Source organism: Sminthopsis crassicaudata, chromosome 4, assembly GCF_048593235.1.
Source record: "Sminthopsis crassicaudata isolate SCR6 chromosome 4, ASM4859323v1, whole genome shotgun sequence".
NCBI classification, from domain to species: domain Eukaryota; kingdom Metazoa; phylum Chordata; class Mammalia; order Dasyuromorphia; family Dasyuridae; genus Sminthopsis; species Sminthopsis crassicaudata.
The window spans coordinates 278,512,863-278,534,732 of NC_133620.1; the positions used below are offsets into that span (position 1 = coordinate 278,512,863).

At 47.4% G+C, this 21,870-nt stretch overlaps 1 protein-coding gene across 4 annotated transcripts in view; it reads right to left on the reverse strand.

Moving 5' to 3' along the window:
• Positions 1-1,981: 1,981 nt before the first annotated feature.
• FOXP4 (forkhead box P4) overlaps positions 1,982-21,870 on the reverse strand; it is a 97,544-nt gene continuing 77,655 nt past the window's right edge. For 2 of the 4 annotated variants that reach the window (XM_074310971.1, XM_074310970.1), the window contains exons 14-18: positions 7,796-7,917; positions 6,093-6,159; positions 5,748-5,837; positions 5,194-5,363; positions 1,982-4,603 (exon numbers count right to left, since the gene is read on the reverse strand). In XM_074310971.1, the coding sequence (XP_074167072.1) occupies positions 4,456-4,603; positions 5,194-5,363; positions 5,748-5,837; positions 6,093-6,159; positions 7,796-7,917 (597 nt within the window). In that variant the 3' untranslated portion in view covers positions 1,982-4,455. The remainder of the gene's footprint in view (positions 4,604-5,193; positions 5,364-5,747; positions 5,838-6,092; positions 6,160-7,795; positions 7,918-21,870) is intronic. The other 2 variants (XM_074310973.1, XM_074310972.1) reach the window with 1 other exon arrangement.

Genomic DNA, 21,870 nt, shown 5'->3' on the forward strand with positions numbered 1-21,870 from the left:
GCTCTGAGCATGTGTCCAGCAGGATGGAGGAAAGGAGTGGAGGAGGTACAGAACAACATATACAGGGGCTAAGAAAAACCAAGAGAGAGAGAAACGCACACACTGAACTGACATTAGGGGCTGTGATGGGCAGGAGGTATGGGGTGGGGAGAGTCACAGAAGTAACAGAGACGGAGAAAGGCAAAGAGAAGGGGAGTGGGGGAAGGGAAGAGGAAAGGGATGAGACAGAAATCAGGCCAGAAATAGAGAAGCAATGAGGCCACAGAAAGAGATGACACATTAAGGAGTTGGAATCCTCAGGGCCCACTCCTCTTCGGTCTATTGTCAGTACTAAACATTTGAGATTGGCTATGGTAAAGAGGCTGGGACCCAGTACTGTACTTCCCCCCAATAAAAGCTGGCCCTCTGTCTCGCCAGGACCATCCTCCCTCAGCCCCAGCCCTGAAGGACCCTGGTCTAGGAGCTCCTTGGCCGAAAAAGTGTTGGGTATCTTGCAGATTCTGATGGTGGTTGTGGGTGGTGAGAAGTTTGAGACTCGGGTTCTCTGTGATTAAATCTCACAGGAAGGTATATAGCAGGCGAATGGAATAAGAAGTAAGCAGATTTCTTTTTTATCTGTCAGGTTCCCGTCTTGGGGACATTAGGGAGAGGGACGGATGGGAAGAACTCAGGATTTGTAAGGAATGAGTGGACTTGGGGAACCAGGGAGAGAGGGGAAGGGAGAGACTAGTCAGAGAATGACATGGGTCCCTTCTCTCTTTTCGGGAGGCCATAAGCGCTCACCTAAGCATTCACTGACTACCTGGCTATCAGCTACCACAGCTAGTATAGTCCCAAGCCCATACAATCACACACAAGTCTGTGCCCATACACAAATTCACAAGCACGTGCCACGTATAACACGTCGTGCATGCACAGTGCACATCGGCACATACCAGATACGGGCTTGCTGGCCCTGGCAGACTCGGGTCCTCAGAACCACTTTCCCTGTAAGAGATCTGGTTTCCAACAAGGAAGGAATGGATCTTTGATCTAAAGGTCTGGGTGACTCTAGGGATAGTCCGTGAAGTAAACAGATCCTGCACATTGCTTACCTCCCACCTTCCCAGGACCACTCCCAGGCAGCCTGAGAAAAACAACAACAAAAAACTTGGATTCCAAACCTGCGTAAAAACACTGGGTGGTGTGGTGTAGGGCAGGGATGTGATTTAGGGAGGAGGCGGGAAAGAGAGGGAGAGTTCAAAAGAAAGCTTTTGGGGAAAACTTTAGAGTCTTTCCTATGAGGGAGTCATATGGAGCTGGGATGGAAGGCAATAAGAGGCTGCGTCTCGTCTATGTAGTAGGGTGTGAGGATGTACCGTGTGCATGTGTGTGTGTGTGTGTGTGTGTGTGTGTGTGTGTGTGTGGTTGTGTATCCTCAGCTCTTCGTGAGGGTGAGGGAAAACCCAGGGGTGTGAAAGGAGCCGAGGGAGCCACAGATGGAAGTGGCGGGGAAAAGCAGGGCTAGATCCACAGAGGGAAAGCTGAGGGGTGGGAGGGAGAGGGGAAAGACTGACAGCCTGAGCAGAACCTGAGGCTATCACAAACACTGTCGTTACCCAACACTCTGGCTTCTGCCCCCCAACAGGCCACCCTATGGGGAAGCTGTCCCCAGACCTAGCGTGGTAGGAAGGAAAGAAGCTAGCGGGAAACTAGCCTGGCGGTCCAGTCCGAAGCCCCATCGTTCCTTCGGGAATGATGTTTTGGATCAGACATACAGAGGTGCCTGGACACACACGCTGGTTTTAGGAACCCAGGGGTGGACGTCATTGCTGTTCACTCATACACGACTGAGAGTGCTCAAACGGACTCACATACATGCACGTAAACACGCACACGCTCCCCCACTCCCGTGGAAACGCCCGCTCCCACGCTGCGTGCTCCGTGCTCGGGTCCTGACTTACCCATCACCCGCCCCACTAGGTGACACACACTGAGGGCCTAAGAGCAGAGGGCATTTAATGTTTCTGCACAAGTCAGAGGGCGAGGAACAACGTGGGAGAGGGTCACGGTTAACAGGCACCAGGGACCTTTTGCCACCCAAGTCCTACGAGGGACTTATGAGGATCACAGTCTGTGTGTGGAAACGGGGCACTTTCTAGACAATAGTTCATCGAGTCCGCCTCCAACCCCTTCCTGATCCTGTCCCCATTAGAGGGACTAATCTAGGGGAGGACGGGTGTCAGGCATGGCAGTCAGACATCCTGCCCTTCACCTGAAGTTGGCGTCCCCCACAGTGGGAGGAGGAATGACGGCCGGCTGCCCCTTGACCTGCTTCAGCTCTCTCCCCGGCTAACCCTCGGAATCCAGCCCTCCACCTTTGTGTGTGCAGCCCTAGCAGTGGTAGGAACATGATGATGGGCACACCAGGGACCAGCCTGGGGCGGGCACTGGAGGGTCATAAAGAAGAATGGTTGGCTGGCCGGCTGGGACAAAATACTGACTGGGGAGGGAGAGGGGGAGGGGAAAAGCAGGAATAGCAACACGTAGCTGTCCCCTGCCCCCAGAGGCCCTTGGGGACAGCCACAATTGTCTCGGGGGGAGGGGCCCAAGGGAGTTCATCCCGTTTGAGCCCTTCCTTCCCCTCAGATCCCTCCTCCTCTTCCCCCTCTCCCACGGGAAGGGACACAGCGATGAGAAGGGAACAAGAGCAGGAGTGAGGTGTGTGGGGAAACCTGTCCCCAGTCTGCTTCTGTGGGCAGCTGAAGAGCAGGGTGTGGAAGAAGGCCATGGCCACCAACAGACACTGTCAACTTTGGTTTAAAACAATAACTTAAGTGGAGGGGACCCCCGCTCTAGCTTCTAGCCTGGGGGGTGAGGAGGGACGGTCAGATAAGGAATGGAGGGCAGGGGGTGACAAAGGAAAAAAAAGCAAACAAAAAGTTTTGGTTTCTGCTTCTGGCATAAGAAAGGTCTTTGGTCATCTGTTTAACTAGGGAAAGAAAGGGAGGGAATTGAGAGGGGCTGTGAGATGGAGGGTGGGAGGAGGACTAGGAGGGAGAGCTTTGGAAGAGGTAGCCCGTTCCTCTGGCCTTGGCAGCTGGCCTGCTCCCGCCCTCCCAGAGCCGCCCCACCAACACAGGCCTCCTTTTAATGCCGCTGGAGGCTGAGGGGCGCACTCCCTCCCTCCGCCAGCCTCAGCAGCGGGCTCCATGGGGACATCTGGTGGAGGCCAGGGGAGTTTCCCCTCCACAAGTGGGGACCAAGCCCCTCAGTTCCAGGGGTGAATGCCAAAGTCTTGGGGACATTTTCCCACCTCCCCTTCTCCCCGAGGGCAAATCTATTCCCATGCTCCTGTCACCCCGAATCTCTCCTTCAAGACCCTCCCAACTGCCCGTCCTCCGTAAGGAGGCGGATACGTGGGGGGCACGGTGGAGATGGGGCCCCGGCCCCTGTCTGACTTGAGATGGCAGGGTGGGATTTCCATAGTTATAGCAAAGACTTGGGGGTGGGGTGAGTGAGGCAGCGTACCCCCTTGTGGGGGATTTCCATCAACAGTCTTCCTGAAGCTGCTTTCAGTGCCAGAACCCGGCTGCCGCCCCCACGTGCCCCCTGAGGTCGCTGGGTGCGCAGAGAAGGGAGAACTGGTCTGTCCGGGGGCGGGGCGGAGGTAGAGTCCGAGATGCTCCAGGCTCCCCTTTCCCCACGCAGCGGGGGGCCGGTGTCGGTCATTCACAGTATGGAAGAAGGGAGCCTTGTCTAGTATGGGGAAGGATGGACCAGGCTTGAAATCACAAGACCTGGGCTCTGCTGCTTATTGTCTGTGTGGCTTTAAGCAAGCCACTTCCCTCTTCTTGGGCCTCGGTTTCCTCATCTGCCAAATGAGGGGGTAAAACCGCATCACCTCTGGCCCTTCTACTCTGATCCTGTGACAAGGAGCCTTGTCCCGGGCTTCTTGGAGAAGAGGGAACGAGGTCAGAGTCGGGGCAGGGGAAGGAGGGGACAGATGCTGCCTTGGTGGGAATGGGGGGTTAGCCCCGCCTGCGGGTCTCAGTGTCGGAGGGGGCAGAAAGCAAAGGTGGCGGGGAGAGTCCTGCTGGTGGTGGTCATGGGGACAGAATGGATGGAGGAGGCGGAGGGGAAGAGGTGCTTGGACACACACTGAAGTCGGGTACTGGGGGGTCCACACTCTCCTGGCTCTTCCACCAGTTCTAGACCACCGGTCACTGCTCTTGGGGCAAGCAAAGGTCAGTGGAGGGGGCAGGGGCCATCTCTGCCAGGGAGAGTCTGTCCAGAGTCACAGGTGGGACGGCATAGAGGCCCCCCCCCCAATCTGCTGTCCTGGAAGTGCCTTGAGGTGGGGTAGAAGGGGCTGTAGAGTGGAGGGAAGGTGAGAGCCTGAGGAGGGGTCTCCTGAGGGGGGAAGGAGAGATGTTCGCCCCCTTCCTTTCCTACTTGCCCCTCCCCCAGAGGCCTTTACGACAGTTCCTCCCCAGGCAGATCCTCTTCAGGGTCCCTGTCTTCTGGGGGAGCCCCAGCATTGGGGTTGGTGGGGCCCAGGGTGGGCCCGGGCCGACTGTCCTCCTCGGCTTCAGCTGGCTCTTCCTTCACCTGTACCTGGTGACTACAGCAGTGGGAGAAGGGATAGATACGTGGTTAGGTAGATGGCCACAAGCCCCAAACACGGAGAAAAGTGTCTCCCCCGACTCCCCACTTTCCACCCATCCCCAACACTTGTCAGTCCCTCATCCCTGACCTCCGACCTCTGGGGTACGAAGTCCCTGGGTACCCAGACCCTCAGAACCCCATCTATCTCGCAAGAGAAAGGATCTCTGGAGGCACAGCCTGAAGAAGAGTGGTACATGTGGCTATGTCTCTCTCTATCTGTAAAGTTTGTCCATGTCTGTATATGTGTGTGTCCCTTGCTTCTGTCCCAGCGGGAGAACGATGAACAGGGATGGGGATAACTGGACGGAAGGGAACTGACTTGGCCTGGGAGAAGAGGCAGGGCAGACTTTCCTGACTGGCGCCCAGGAGGAAGCCTCCTTTGTACTTGGGTGGGGGTAGGGAGGGAAGCTCAGACTGCTGACTAAGACTTGGGGAAGTAAGTTCTGACATTTGTTTAGCTGTGTGACCCTTTGGAAACCTTCAAGCATCATTTAATGCTAGCTCTTGGTATTGTGCCTAATGGGCCTGAGGCTCTGGAAGACTCACCTGTACTGGGGCGGGGAGAGACGTGGGGGGCTGATGCTACCGTTGCTGGTGAGGGGCTCTACAGTACTGCTCACGTCCTCGTGTCCGAGGTGCAGGAGGCTGCTGGTGGAGCCGGGGTTGAGCATGCCTGGGCTGTTGAGGAGGGGAAAGCTGCTCTCGGCCAGGGCAGCCTAGGGAGGGATGGGGGGGGCAAATACATTAAAAGGAATACCTTACACGGAGGCCATGGCAGATACTGCTCTCCCCCTCCCCACTGCACCAGCTGGGGAACCTCCTATCTGTCTGTCTGGGCTCCCTTGTTCATCCACGAACTCCTCCCACCCTCCTAGCCCTGACACAAAAAGGCTCACGTCTACAGCCCCAGATTCATCAAGACCCCCGGTCTGCTGTCCTCCTCGGTCCCATCCCCCTGTAGCCCTGGCCTTCCCAAGTTTAGCCCACATCCCATTCAAACAGAAAGGAGCCCGTGGGGCGAGTGGCTCCGGATGCTGGGAGATAGAGGCCTCTCCTGGACTGGGGTTAGTGAGAAGGGAGATGAAGGAGGAGGGTCTCACCTGTACTGGAGGGGAGAGGCAATCGGGGCCAATCTTCCCTCCTGTCCCCCTCCCCCAGCTCCATACACAAGAATTGGAAAGAACTGGAGGCTGTGTGGGAAGGAGGAGATAGAGGGGGAAAGGGAGTTGGGGGGGTCTCAGCCAACATAGAGAGAGGTCCTTAAAAAAGGAAATCAGCCTTTCTCGGCCCTCAGCTACCCTGGCGCTCTTCGGAATGGGAGAGGACAGGTCTTTGACAAAGGGTGAGCGAGGGTTTGGGGGGAGGGACTGGGATTGAGGAAGCAAGGCATGGGGGGAGGGAAAAAAGAGTGAAGGGGACCCCACGGAGGGACAATAGTAAGTCACCTGATAGCTGGCATTAAGTGCTCCGTAACTGAGGCCCGAGATCATGTTCTTCACCAGAGTTGGACTCCTTGGGGGAAAGAGAGGGAGAAATTTTAAGAGACTATCACTTTCCTTGAGTGTGCACCGACAGTCGGGGGGAGAACCTCTTCCTAGCTCAGATCCTGGCCCTAGTGGGATAGATGTCATTCAGTACCTGGAAAAACTAAGTAAAGCGCCCATCTTTGCCTCACTTCTTACCCTGCCTTAATCACTGAATGGAAGTTGCCTCAGGCAAACTGAGACCTGCTGAAGACCTTAGCTTAGAAAGGCTGAGGTCTCCCCTGCATCCGGTCCACCTCCAGTCCCCCTGATCTGCATCTGGCCACTGGACCCAGACGCTTCAGAGAGAAAGTGAGGCTGTGACTTTGTACAGCCCTCCCTCACTTAAATCCGATTCCTTAGCAAGTCACAGCATCACCTTCCTGATGTCTCGGCCCTCTTCAAGAATGAAGATCAAACAATGAACAAGTGAACGAAGGAGACGGGCTGGATGAGTGGAAGGAAATTCAGGTGGAAGAAATGGCTGTGGAGATAATCAACTGTCCTGCTCACATCTGACCCTGCACTCTCCCCAAAATGCCTGACCCAAAAAGGAGAGTCTGGTGTTTGTCCCAGTGTCGGGACACTGAAGAAGTCGTCTCTGAGACAGGTGACCAGACACCTGGAAATCGGAATACTGGACTCAGTTCCCTCCACACACCTTGAAAGCTTGCTCTCTCTTGTTCGTTCTCTCCCTCCCTCTCTCCCTCCCTCCCTCCCTCCCTCTCTCTCTCTCTGTCTCTGTCTCTCTCTCTGTCTCTCTCCCCCTCCCTCTCCGTCTCTCTGTCTCTCTCTTTCTCTCTGTCTCCTTCCCTCTCCATCTCTCTCTCTCTGTCTCTCTGTCTCTCTGTGTGTGTCTCTCTCTCTCCTTTCTCTCTCTATCTTTGTCTCTCTCTCTCTTTCTCTCTGTCTCTCTCTCCGTCCCTCTCCATCTCTCTGTATCTCTGTCTATGTCTCTCTGTCTCTGTCTCTGTCTCTGTCTCTCTCTCTCTCTCTCCCTCTCTCCCTCTCCGTCTCTCCGTCTCTCTCTCTCTCTCCCCCAATATATACATGTATACACACACGTATATATACACACATATTTATATACCCACATATATCTGTATACACACAGACAGAATGGTACATATGTGTGTCTAACACAGGTGTGTGTCCACTCAGACACAGATGCAGAATTGAGGCTTAACATAGGCTATCTGTGTGTGTGCACCCACCATCTTTAGCCCTCATTCTATACTTCTGTTTCTCTTCACGGTCCTCCTCTCCCTCCTTGGTTTCTCTCTCTTGGCCAGGGGAACAGGACTGTCATGACCAGGGCACTTTCTCCATCTCCCCTGGCCCACCATTGCTTCCAGACTCCCTGTAGACCGTTCTCAGCTCTTCCCTTCCAATTTCAACTCATCCAACCACCCAACTGTCCACAGATTCCTCCAGACTAGGGATAGATGGATGATGTGCTCATCCTTGCAGCGGTAGAAATAGTCACGTGTGTTGGAAAGAAGGATGGAGGGAGGGAAGGGCAACAGTCCACATGGACACGTCCCATAAACACATGAACTGAAGAGACCTTTTGCTGGCCCGGGGGGGCAGAGGCCCATCCAACCCAGGGGACCGAGCACACGTACCCTGTCATCTTTGGCGGTCTCCGCTTTTGGTACTCATGTTCATCCACTGTCCACACGGCGCCCTTGACGTTCTCTACTCGTACAAAACACTTGTGTAGGCTCAGGTTGTGTCGGACAGCATTCTGACAGTTGGGAAGGGAGGGGAGGAAGGAGAGATAACAAAAGGGACCCAGGTCAGCATCTCCTCTAGCAAAAGTGGAAGTGGAAAACACCATCACCAGTATCTTCAAGAGACAGTCACAGAATGCAAAAATCCCAGATGTGAAAGGCCCCCCAAGGCCATCTGGTAAAATCCGCCCCCCCCAACAGAAACCTCCCTTCAACCTTTCTGACAAGTGGCAGTAGAACTGCAGGATCACCCACTTAAAGTTCAAAGGCCCTGTAGGCCAACCCCTTTCACTCTTCAGACTAAGAAAGAGACCCAGATGTTAATTAACTTCTCTAAGATCACAAAGGTAGAACTTGAACTCAGGTCCTTTGATTCCAAATCCATTGCTCTTTCTATAGAACCAAGCCTCAGTCCAAAGACTTTCAGTGAAGGGGAATCCTCTTGCAGGAGGTGGCCCATTTTATTTTTTTTTTGTTGTTCAGTTGTTTCAGTTCCTTCCAATGCTCCCTGACCTCATTTGGGGTTTTCATGGCAAAGATGTTGGAGTGGTCTGCCACTTCCTTCTCCAGCTCATTTTACAGATAAGGAAACTGAGGCAAACAGGATTAGGAAACTAGTCCAGGGTCCCACAAGTGTTTGAGGTCATATTTGAACTCAGATCTTCCTGATTCCAGACCCACCATTGTGTCACAGGGATGCCCCCATTTCACTTTTGGACGTTCCAATTGTTAGGATGTTTTTTGTTTCCTTATCCAATACCAGCATTGGTCTCCTAGCAACTTCCACCCTCTGCTCCTAGTTCTGCCCAACAGAAAAGGCACTAGACTTCTCTTTAATACCCACCTCCCTGCTCTCCCACTCACAATTCATATCAATGCTCTTTCCAAAGCAAGGCATGCCAAATTCTACTTAAACAGCTCCCCCACGCCCATAACCTCAGAATCACTGGGTCTGGAAAGAACTTAGTCCAATGCCAAGAATCTGGAAAGATCTTGATCCAATCCAGCTATAAATCAGAGGTTCTTAACCTGGTATCCATAAACTTTAACATATATAAATAATTATAATATATTGTTAAATGCATTGATATTTATCATACGTATATATTTGTAAATAAATGTACATATACATAGTTGTATTTTATAAATGTATTTCATTATAATTAATTTGGAATCCTATATATTTTAATTTATGCATTTAAAAGTATTACTCTGAGAAGGAGTCCATAGATTTCCCCAGATTGGCAGAGGAGTCCATGATACAGGAAAAGTGAAGAAACTCTGCTAAGAATCAATCCTTCCTACAAAATGTGACTAGAGAAAAAGTGACAGGTGGGAGAGGTGTCATAAAGGTAGAATGGGTTAGACTTGGAAACTGACTAAATACTGGAGATGAGAGGGGAGGGAGAAGTCAGAGCTGACCCAAAGTTACAAAGCTGGATGACTGGGGAGAATATATTCTCCCAAAGAAAATAAGGGAATAAATAAAGAGAGGAGGGAAGAAAAAGGACTGGTTTGAAAGGGAAAGATTCTGTTTTGGACAGACTGATGGGGAGGAGATGACCCCTAGGCAGGCTCAAGTTCAGAAGAGATTTAGGTGGAAAAATAGATTTTGGAATCATCTGTAAAGAGATAATGCTTGAATCCATAGGAGCTACTAAGATGCTCAAGGTTCAGGGAAAAAAAGGAAGAGAGCTCAGGGCAGAAGTCTGTCCTGAGGGGACAATTATACTTAGAGTCTGGCAAAGGATGAGGAACCAGCAAAGAAGATTTTGAGAGAATGGTTAGGCAGGTAAGAGAACCAGACAGGTTGTCTAGCCACAACTCCCCCATCACATATTTGAGAAGTTGACTTTTTAATGCAAGTGTAGCACTTTACATTTATCTCAATTACATTTCATCTTTTTTAGATGCAGCCCACCGTGCTAGTCTGTCAAGATCTTTTTGAAATCTGACTGTCATGCAGTGGGTTGGCTAACCCTTTTAGCTTTGTGTCATTTGCAAATTTGATAAGCAATACCATCTACACTTTTCTCCCAGTCATGATTTTAAATAGCCCCATTTCTGTTACCATCAGTCGACAATCCCACTCTTCCTTTGAGGTTGATGTCACCCAGTTTTATCATCTTTTCCCAAACTGTCCTGGGTACTCTCCCACCTTTCTCTTTGGCACCTGGCTCCAGTGTCTCCCCCTCCCACTCCCACCTCTTTCCTCTGCCAGCATCCTTAGACACTTCCATATCTGTGCTGCTCTTTTCAACGCTTTATTCTCATAGTTTCTTGGATTTTTTTTTTAATCTCATGGGACTTGCATATCAATCAACCAGTCAATCAACATTTATTAAACACCTACTATATGCCAGACACTGTATTAAATGCTAGAGATACAAAGAAAAAGCAACTATTGCCCCCCCCCCCGTCCTTGCCATAAAAGAACTTTCACTCTAATGGAGACAACATAGATGGGTCTATACAAGATACAAAAGAGCAGATGAAAGGTACCACCTGCATCACTCAAAATTCAAAACCAAGAATAAGCAGAGTAAAGAGAAGCATCCAGGGATAGTATAAAATCACTGGATTTAAAGATAGAAGATGTGGGTTTGAATACCAGCTTTGCTGTTTATTTATCTGAACAATCTTGAGGAAGTCATTTAAACTCTATGGGCCTCAGCTCCCCCTCTGTAAAATAGGGGAATTGCTCTAAATATATAATCTTATCTTCACTTTTTTTCATATTTTTAAGTTTTTTCAAAATGCCCAGATTTCCCCAACCTCTTAAAAACCTTCTTTTGGCCTCATTATGCCCTCAAAATATGCTTCCATTTCTTTCCTTCCCTTCACTCCTAGATTTTTAGAAAGAATACAGTTATCCCTTCCACACTGCAGGGGTTAGTGATGCAGTGACCCTACAATCTGGAAAATCTATGTAAGACTTTTTGACTCTTTCTTTGTACCAGAGAATAAGTTTGAACTTTTTCTTTTTCTTTTAGGGGATGTTCAGAGTACTTAATTGTAAAATTAGTGTCTGGCCATAAGTTCTGTGACATCTGTCGGCTTTCCCATGTCATCTGTGGTTTCTGCAAAACTCCCAAAAAATTCTCATTTAATTTCTTATGCTAACCTAAGACACATCAAAATCAGAATGGAGAAAGTCAAGACTTTAAACAGAGCTTGTATCTCTGAGACCTACTGTGACTGCTCTCTCCAAGGTTAGTAGTGACTTCTTTATTATTGATCCAGTGATCTTTGTACTGGCCCCATCCTCCCTGGCCTTTCCACAGCAACTGATACTTCTGACCAACCCCTCATTCTTGACACCTTCACCCTTCACTGGCTCCTAAGACATTGCATTCTCTCATTTCCTCCTCCATTTCTCTGAGCACTCCTTCTTTGCTGGCTCCTTTTTTTTCTCCCTCTCCCCCTCATCCACACAGTGCCCTTAGACACTGATGTCCATTTCCTTGGTTTTAATTATCGCTTCTGTGCAGATGCCTTTTAAATCTTTATTTCCGGTTTAAATTCTGAGAGCTTCAGTTCCCTATTTCCAACTGTTTGCAAATACCTGCATCTGAATGTCTTTCTGTCCTACTTAAAAACGTCTTTTCATTCTCCCAGTGATAAACCCTCAGAAGCATCCAAGCATCTTTCTCTACTCCACACATGCAAATAGTTGCCAAATCTTTTCAAATCGAAATATTTCTGTCAGCAAACTCTACCATAGTGCAGGTCCTCATCTCTTCTTATTTCAACTTTCTGCCCCTGATCCCTCCTCTCCACCTTTACACAGCCTTTTCCTGAATAACCTTCAGAACACATCACTCTGAGCATGTTACTCTCCAACTCAAAAACCTTCCATAATTCTTCATTGCCTACTAAATAAAGAATAAATTCATGATCATTCTGACATTCAAAACTCGATAGCCAAGAGAATGATTATATCATTATATAGTCTAAGGTTTAGTTCTGGATCTTTAATAGATGTTGCCTGGTGTAGACATTGCTTAGAAGGCAGAGAGAGAGGAAAGGGGGGAAGAAAGAAGGGAGAGGGGAGTGACAAGAGAAAACAGGCAGTGGGGGAGGGCAGAGACAGATAGACAGACAGACAGACAGACAGACAGACAGACACACACATACACACACACACACACACACACACACACAGAGTGTCATTTTTTAAAATCTACTCACACTGCTTCCCTTCAGAGGCAGTGTAACTCAGTGGAGAGAGAACTGGATTTGAAGTTAGGGGTGCTGGATACAAACCCCAAATCTACCATGTGCTATCTTTATGACTTTGGGAAGTTATATAACCTCTCTGAAAGTCACTTCATTTATTAAAAGAGAGGGCTGAATTCAATTTTAATTTTTTTTTAATTTTTTAATTCAGGAGGCAGTGAGATGTAGTAGACGGATAGTCTTTGAGTCAGAAAGACCCTGTTAAAATTCTACCTCGGATATTTTCTAACAAGTCAGTTAACCTCTCTGGGAATCAGTTACTTCATCTGTGAACCAAGGGGTTGAACCTAATGACTTCTAAGATCTCTATCAAACCAAACTGCTTTCCATCTGTTCTTTTCTCACTTACTACCTACCTATGCACCTTTGCTTATGCTACTGCTCAGAGCTGGGATGATCTCCTCCTACTTCCATTTTTTACTTTCCAAAGTGCAATTCTTCATTTGGCAAGGCCCTATTCAATTCCACCATAAACTCTTCGAGCCCTCCCCTAACTCCCCCAAATAAAAGCCAACTCCTCTTTCTCAAAGCATAGCACATAGCTTAGATTTTTCCTTTGAACTCATCGCATTCTCTATTAATAACTTATGTCATAGTTATTCTTTGTTCTGGAATGGAGTACAATGTAAATTGATGTAATTTGATAGGAATTTGCTAGTAAGATGCATCTCTACCCTTCTCTGAACAGTAAGTTCCTTGATGGCAGGAACTATTTCATTTTTGGCCTTTATATCTCCAACATCTAAGGCAATGGCAGCATACTAATATATTAACTCTGTTACTAAGCAAATGCTTAATAAACACATTAAATTAGGGCAGAACAGCTAGAGTCAGGAAGACTCAAATTCCTGAGTTTAAATCTGGCCTCAGACACTTGCTAGTTGTGTGAGAAGTTAACCCTGTTTGTCTCAGTTTCCTCATCTGTAAAATGAGCTGGAGAAGAAAATGACAAACTATTCAAGTATTTCTTCCAAGAAAATTTCAGAATGGGTCACAAATGAAGTCACAAAAAGTCAAACGTGACTCAACTGAACAGCAAGAAAATTGGATAATGACAGTGTGGTGTAGAAGACAGAGAAAAAGCCCTGGAAACCGAAGACCCAGGTTCAAGTTGTGACTGATGAGTTATAGTAGTTTGAAGGACTGTATGACCCAGGCAGATCATTTAACCTCTCAGCCACTCAGGCAACTCTATTTTGCAGAGTAGTTGCATCAGCAGGCATTTCTTATACCAGTAAAATTACATGTATTCTATATTGTATTTAACATGTACTTTAGTATATTTAACATGTATGGGACTACCTACCATAGGGGAGGGGGTAAAAGGAAGGAGAAGAAAAGTTGGAACAGAAGTTTTTCCAAGGGTCAGTGTTGAAAAATTACCCAGACATGTGTTTGTCAATAAAAATCTATAATAAAAAATCTACATGTATTCAGATCCTACTTCAAATACTATCCTGGACAAGATGCTTGACCCTCAGAGACTTCATCTGTAGCTGTCTCTCATGCATTACCTCCTTAAGTCCTTCTCTTGAAACCTCTAATTTCCCTCAAGCATTATCTTCTATATGAAACCATTTCTGGTCCTCCCCCCCTCCACCTCCTCCAGAAACTAAGGTAGTCAGTCAGTCAGCAAGGATTTATTCAGTCTTTAAATACACTATCACACCACCACCAAAAAAAATTTTTTTTAAATCTCTGCTCTCAAGTAACGTACATTCAAATGTATTTCCCCACAAATTTATCATGTATCTGTTTTGTGTAGGATTTACTATAGCTGTATACGTGCGGAAGGCAGCATTGAATAGAATAGAATAGAAAGTCAGCCTCAAAGCTGGACAAAACTATGTTCAGGTGCTATTGCTGACATACACTATGCAGGTCACAACCTTAGGCTATAATTGATAGCCTAACAGCTTCTCTAACTCTCTAAGTTTCAGAAAAGATGTTAATTTGAAGTCAGTAGAGAGAATTTCCTCCTTCGGAAATTCTCCACATCAAAGATATCACTAGGTTAAGTCCTTATTTCCTATTTTATGTTAGTATATATAAATGTATTGTTTTCCCCTTTAAAATGCAAACTCCATATTGGAAACGGAGGGCAATACCCATTGTTTGGGGAATAGCTGAACAAGTTATGGTACATGAATGTGATGGAATACTCAGAAAAATCTGAGAAAACTTGTATGAACTGATGCAGAGTGAACTAAGCAGAACCAGGAGAACAATTTGTTAACAACATTGTAAAGACGACTTTGAAAGACTTAGAACTCTGATCAGCACAATGACCAGTCTCAATTACAGAGGACGCATAGTGAAACATGCTTCCCATCTCCTGATAGAAGGATAACGGACTCAAGGTGAAGATTGAGACATAATTTTTGGACATGGATAACGCAGTAATTTGTTGTACATGATTATACATTTGTAATGGGGGCTTCCCCCGCCCTGTTCTTTCTCCCTTGGAGAAATGAAGGTAAAAAAGAAAGCAAACAAATTTTCAATTAATACAAAAAATAACATTTCATTTTAAAAGTAGAATGTAAATAAGCTCATTGTGGGCAAGGACTTTCTTCTTCCTCTAAATCCCCATCATGTAGCACAGTGCCTGACACATAGAAAGAACTTAATAATAAACCTTATTAGTCCTGATAGAATCTAAATTCCTTGAGGACAGGAACTGATCTGGTTTTTTCCCTTTGTTTCCCCAGTGCCTAGAACTTAAATGTTTAATAAATGTTTTTTGGACTGAATAAATTGTCCAATTCATTCATTTATCCTGTTTTCAAATTTTGCATATAGAGCCCTATGCTAGCCTGCAAAATAAAATGGTTTCAAACATAAAATATGTAACAAATATGCCTAATATTACAGGGAAGCTGCATTGGAGAAATGCAAAATAAAGTGCTGTTCGAGGTCTGAAGAAAAAGATTGTTACAGAAACTTTCCTCTCTACAACTAAGGGAGAGTTCCTAGACAAGGTGCTATTTAATTTGGAGTTAAAAGGGTGAATATTAATGTCTTCTCCAATTAATCTGTACTGTATTTACTTTGTACATACTCATATAGGTAAATGTCTTCCCTGATAGAACGAATCTAAGTTCCTAGAGGGCAGAGATAGATTTGGACTTTTCTTTGCACGCCCAGCACTCAGCACAGTGCCTGGCTCTAGTGTTAACTAATGCTTGCTGTTTTGACCTAGCCTAGTACCATATTTCAGTGCCTGGTATGTGGTAGACACTGACTAAGTTATTACTGATTGACTTATTTATTCCAAAGGACACAGTAAAGGGGACAGAATAAGTATTTAGTAAATATTTGATCAATGAATGGATATTGATTCCCTTTCACATTTATTTGATGTTCCCTGAGCATATGAGTAAATTGTAAGCAGAGGTCAAGATCCTGTCTTATACTCTTCTATATCTGGTACAGTAGCGCACATAGCATTTAAATATAAAACGCTAGGCATAGAGAGTAGATAAAATGATGAATAGCTGATATTGCTTTAATGATTGCAAAGCATTTTATACACATTACCACATATTATCCCCATAACAGTCCTGTCAGGTAGGTAACCCATTTTACATCCCCATTTTACAGATGAGGGAATTGAGACTCAAAGAAGAGAGGTGACCTGCACAAGGTCATCGTTCAGGTAAGCTCCAGAGGCTACATTTGAAGTCAGATCTCTGCTAACTATGATTCCACATCCATACACAATTATTGATATGAATTGATTAGACTGGAAAGGAGGGTAGTAGGAAAGGGTCAGCAAGGGTCAGCAATCCAACTCAATAAATATGGGGCATGTCCAAAGCCTTAGAGCAGTTTTAAGAACTCTGTACTAAGCCCTGCTCGAAATGAGCTTCAAGTCTATCCAGTGTATAAGAACATAAGATGTACACAGAAAACTCTAATACACCATAGAATATAAAAGTGTGAAAATGGAGAAGCAAGCAACAGGCCACAGGATTTCAGAAGAGGAGTTAATTTCTGCCTGAAAGGATCAGAGAAGGCTTCACAAAGAAACAACATTTTCCATGGGTTAGAATAGGACAGGAGATGCTGGGGGAGAACACTCCCAGTGGAGGGAGCAGTGTGGTTTGGGAAGGAGGATCTCAATTTGAGTAAGACTGAAACGGTAGGCTGGAACCACAGCATAGATTTGGACCTTTTTTTGGTAAGAGGCGGTCATTCAATGTCCTTAAGCAAGAGGTCCAGAAAAATCACCATCCCTAACACTTTTGAGGATGCCTCTGAAATTAAGGTCATCCCTTGGATTGTGGGTAGCCTGATCCCTTCTCTCTCAGCTTGGGTTTTAGGTGGGGACATGCCCACATTCCCTCCCTTCCCACTGTCCTCAGCTGCCCCTCTCCTTCCCACAGGCCCCTGAACACAGTGGGTGCTTTCCTCCCCCTTATTTCCCACCCCATCCCCATCTTCTGACCTACTTCTCTCCTTGCCCCTAATTCCTTTCCTTGATCTCATCTCCCGTCTCCCATCTTCATTCCCGTTGCCTGCTCCCTTCCTCCCTCCCCACACCTGCCCTTCTTTATCCCTGTGTCCCAGTCCCTGTCCCCGGTCCCTGACTCCATCTTTACATTTCTAAACAGAGAAGAAAGCGGGCAGGGCAGGCAGGCGCTGTGCCCCCTCGAGATCCCCTCTCCCTCTCTCTCTTCCAACTCTTGCCACTTGCAACTGGCCCGATTTCATTACCAATTTTAATTTGCCTCTAATTAAATCCTGTGTATTTTTCCGACTCGCTTGCTAATCCACGAGGGAGGCAGGCGGCTGGAGTGGAATCTCTCGGAGCGATAATTACAAAGGGCCTAATCACGCCGGGGCTCCTGCCTCGGAATAAATTTCCCCGCATTACGGGGCTCGGATCCTCCGCTTTGCAAATGAGAATGACCCCAATTTCCGAGGATGGCCTCACCGGGGCTTTTTTCCCTCATTTCGAAGCTTGATTCGTGATGAGAGACTAATTCGTTACGCTGAAACATTAACGGCAATTTAAGGGGTCTGGCGGGGGCTTCGTAAACAAAGGGACCGGCCCCACAACAAGGGCCCGGGGAGGGGCCCGACACCAGGAGGGGGTGGAGGAGAGAGCGAGGGAGGGGGCTCGAGAGGGCAGCAGCTCCGAGAAGCAGATGGCATCTCCTATCTCTCGGATGGCTGGGCTTGGCCCCAGGCCCCCTCCCTGTCCTCTCCCCCTGACCTGGTCCTTCCAGCGAAAGGGATCCAGCAGGAAGAGAGAGGGGGTGGGATGAGGAAGGCAGAGCAGGGGCTGGGTGAACGGAGGGGGAAGAAGAGGGGAAATCTCTGAAGCTAGGATCCTGGTTTGCCCCAAGGGGGAAGAGCAGCAGAGCTCCGACCCTCAGTGGCTTGACCCAGGAGTGGAGGGAAAAGATGGGAAGTGTGGGAAGAGGAGAGGGAGAGAGAGGAACATAGAAGATAATAGCAAAGGGTGAGTCAGGGTCCAGAAATGAGAACTGAGGATGACTCTAAGGATTCTGGATCTCAGAGGTCAGGATCTGAATACAAGAGGGCTAGAAAATAGTACATTCTACTGAGTTGTCCACAGTGAGAGAAAAACAGGATGATCCCAGCCTATATTTCCAAAAGTGTGACTTCCCCTCGATCCTCTCCCACACCCCCCCACCATGCACACACACACATACCCCTGCCCCAGTGTTGACCAGGCCCTTGTTTTTTCATTGTCAATTCATGTCTAGTAACAGCTAACACTGTGGGGTGTGGGGCGGGTAGGACCAGGGAAAGCTGGAGGACTGACTGATGAGTAAGATATCAGAAACAGTAGAAAGAGGTAAAGGCATAAGCAGTGTTTGGTCTGAGAAGGAGGAATGAAGAGGCACTCCATTTCTGAAAAGCTTTCTAAACGAGAGTGATAAAACGGTGCTGTATAAAGACTTCTGAATTTACAGGACTCGAGTTTGAATTCTGCCACTTCCGTGACCTTGCAGAATTCACCAGCTATTCTGAACTATTTTCTCAGCCACAAATAGAGGATGTTGCACTAAAACTCTAAGGTCCATTAGATCTAAATCATAGACTCTCTAATTATTCTCTGCCGTTGGAGAGGAAATGGTCTGCACTAAGGTGGATATAAATAAAATAACGAGAGAATGAATGTATAATTTCTACTTTGGGCAGGTTTGTGCAGTGCACATAGAAACCGTATGACACCCATACACATCCCACCCACGTCTAGCACAGTCGTTAAGCAATAGATAACTGGGCTGTCTATCGGCTGAAGATGAAATGAAACGACCTCCAAAGAACTCAACCCCAGAGTCTAGCAGGATGTAAGTCAGAGGAACGAGATCACTTACAACCAATCGGAAGTGCGGACCCAGCATGGCTTGCCATTATCTTTTTGGGGTCTTAGTACTCTAGCCCTGTGACCCTAGTCCAGGAATAGGAGGGACATTTTAGCTGAACGAACTTGCTTACCTCTCAGTCCTGGGAGGAGGTACCGTGTTTAACACCTGCCATGGCCCTGAACTAGGCAATGAGTATGTCCAAAGAATAAGGGACTTACAATGCTCTGATAGGAGATCCATGTTATTCTTACAAACCGAGGCAGACAGAGGCTAAGTTCCATGCCCAAAGCGAGTAAGGGAACTGAGGTCTGCTTTGAGCTCAGGTCTTCCTGGCTTGGGGCCTAGTTCTCTGTTGTTCAGAGTGTTCTGACAGTGACGTCACTGAAGGGCTGACATGAATGAATGGGGGCGAGGGGACCGGAATATTCTTGAGGCTCTTTAATAACAACGTCAATGTCATCTTTCCAGAATGGTCTAGGTAACATTTGCCTAGAGCTAGGAGGATGACTGGGATGACCTTTGGAATTCCCTTCCAATCCTATAATTATCTATTTTGAGTTTTTCCATAAGTCGGGGCACTATTATACTGAGGAGGCAGTATGACTGAAGGGAAAGAAACTAGATTTTAAGTCAGATGACTCGGGTCTGAGGACTAGGATACGTTATGGATGACTGTAATATAGACAGTGCTGGATTTGACTCTGAATTCAGTTCCTCATTCTGTCACTCATTATTCCTGCACCTTGGAAAAGTCATTTAACCTCTTTAAATCACAGTTTTCCTATCTGTTAAATAGGAGGTTAGACTAGAGTAGAAGACCAGCAGCAACCCTGCTTGTTCTAAATTTATGATCCTATGATTCTAATTCAGGGAGATGCGATCTCCCACCCCAGCCTGGGGAAGAAGCATATTGCATCCCTGAAATTCCAATACTGACCAGCAGGGGGACTCAAAGGCCAAAGATCCTGGCAATTCCCTGCATAGACATTGCCCCTTTTCTTCCTCCCCCTGATGGCAAGGCTGGAGCCTGCTCTCCACCAAGCCACAATGATGACCCTACTAAACAGGCACCAAGACCCCCATCGGACAGCTGCACCTGCCTGGGAGTGCACTCAATCTCTCTGTCTGTCTCTCACTTTCTCTGCATTTTGATTCTCTGTCCCTCTTTTCCAATCTCTCCATCTCTCTCCATATCTGTCTCTATTTCTCTCTCCCTCCTTCTCTTTCTCTTTCCCCATCACTCACTCCTCCTCTCTCCATTCCTTTCTCTCCATCTCAATCCCTCTCTCTCTCTCCCTCTCCATGTCTGTCTCTATTTCTCTCTCCCTCCTTCTCTTTCTCTTTCCCCATCACTCACTCCTCCTCTCTCCATTCCTTTCTCTGCATCTCTCTCCATGTCTGTCTCTATTTCTCTCTCCCTCCTTCTCTTTCTCTTTCCCCATCACTCACTCCTCCTCTCTCCATTCCTTTCTCTGCATCTCTCTCCATGTCTGTCTCTATTTCTCTCTCCCTCCTTCTCTTTCTCTTTCCCCATCACTCACTCCTCCTCTCTCCATTCCTTTCTCTGCATCTCTCTCCATGTCTGTCTCTATTTCTCTCTCCCTCCTTCTCTTTCTCTTTCCCCATCACTCACTCCTCCTCTCTCCATTCCTTTCTCTGCATCTCTCTCCATGTCTGTCTCTATTTCTCTCTCTTTCCTTCTCTTTCTCTTTCCCCATCACTCACTCCTCCTCTCTCCATTCCTTTCTCTGCATCTCTCTCCATGTCTGTCTCTATTTCTCTCTCCCTCCTTCTCTTTCTCTTTCCCCATCACTCACTCCTCCTCTCTCCATTCCTTTCTCTGCATCTCTCTCCATGTCTGTCTCTATTTCTCTCTCTTTCCTTCTCTTTCTCTTTCCCCATCACTCACTCCTCCTCTCTCCATTCCTTTCTCTGCATCTCTCTCCATGTCTGTCTCTATTTCTCTCTCCCTCCTTCTCTTTCTCTTTCCCCATCACTCACTCCTCCTCTCTCCATTCCTTTCTCTGCATCTCTCTCCATGTCTGTCTCTATTTCTCTCTCTTTCCTTCTCTTTCTCTTTCCCCATCACTCACTCCTCCTCTCTCCATTCCTTTCTCTGCATCTCTCTCCATGTCTGTCTCTATTTCTCTCTCCCTCCTTCTCTTTCTCTTTCCCCATCACTCACTCCTCCTCTCTCCATTCCTTTCTCTGCATCTCTCTCCATGTCTGTCTCTATTTCTCTCTCTTTCCTTCTCTTTCTCTTTCCCCATCACTCACTCCTCCTCTCTCCATTCCTTTCTCTGCATCTCTCTCCATGTCTGTCTCTATTTCTCTCTCTTTCCTTCTCTTTCTCTTTCCCCATCACTCACTCCTCCTCTCTCCATTCCTTTCTCTGCATCTCTCTCCATGTCTGTCTCTATTTCTCTCTCTTTCCTTCTCTTTCTCTTTCCCCATCACTCACTCCTCCTCTCTCCATTCCTTTCTCTGCATCTCTCTCCATGTCTGTCTCTATTTCTCTCTCTTTCCTTCTCTTTCTCTTTCCCCATCACTCACTCCTCCTCTCTCCATTCCTTTCTCTGCATCTCTCTCCATGTCTGTCTCTATTTCTCTCTCCCTCCTTCTCTTTCTCTTTCCCCATCACTCACTCCTCCTCTCTCCATTCCTTTCTCTGCATCTCTCTCCATGTCTGTCTCTATTTCTCTCTCCCTCCTTCTCTTTCTCTTTCCCCATCACTCACTCCTCCTCTCTCCATTCCTTTCTCTGCATCTCTCTCCATGTCTGTCTCTATTTCTCTCTCCCTCCTTCCCCTTCTCTCTTTCTCCATCACTCACTCCTCCTCTCTCCATTCCTTTCTCTCCATCTCAATCCCTCTCTCTCCATGTCTGTCTCTATTTCTCTCTCCCTCCTTCTCTTTCTCTTTCCCCATCACTCACTCCTCTCTCCATTCCTTTCTCTCCATCTCAATCCCTCTCTCTCCCTCTCTCTCCATGTCTGTCTCTATTTCTCTCTCCCTCCTTCTCTTTCTCTTTCCCCATCACTCACTCCTCCTCTCTCCATTCCTTTCTCTCCATCTCAATCCCTCTCTCTCCATGTCTGTCTCTATTTCTCTCTCCCTCCTTCCCCTTCTCTCTTTCTCCATCACTCACTCCTCCTCTCTCCATTCCTTTCTCTCCATCTCAATCCCTCTCTCTCCATGTCTGTCTCTATTTCTCTCTCCCTCCTTCTCTTTCTCTTTCCCCATCACTCACTCCTCCTCTCTCCATTCCTTTCTCTCCATCTCAATCCCTCTCTCTCTCTCCCTCTCTCTCCATGTCTGTCTCTATTTCTCTCTCCCTCCTTCTCTTTCTCTTTCCCCATCACTCACTCCTCTCTCCATTCCTT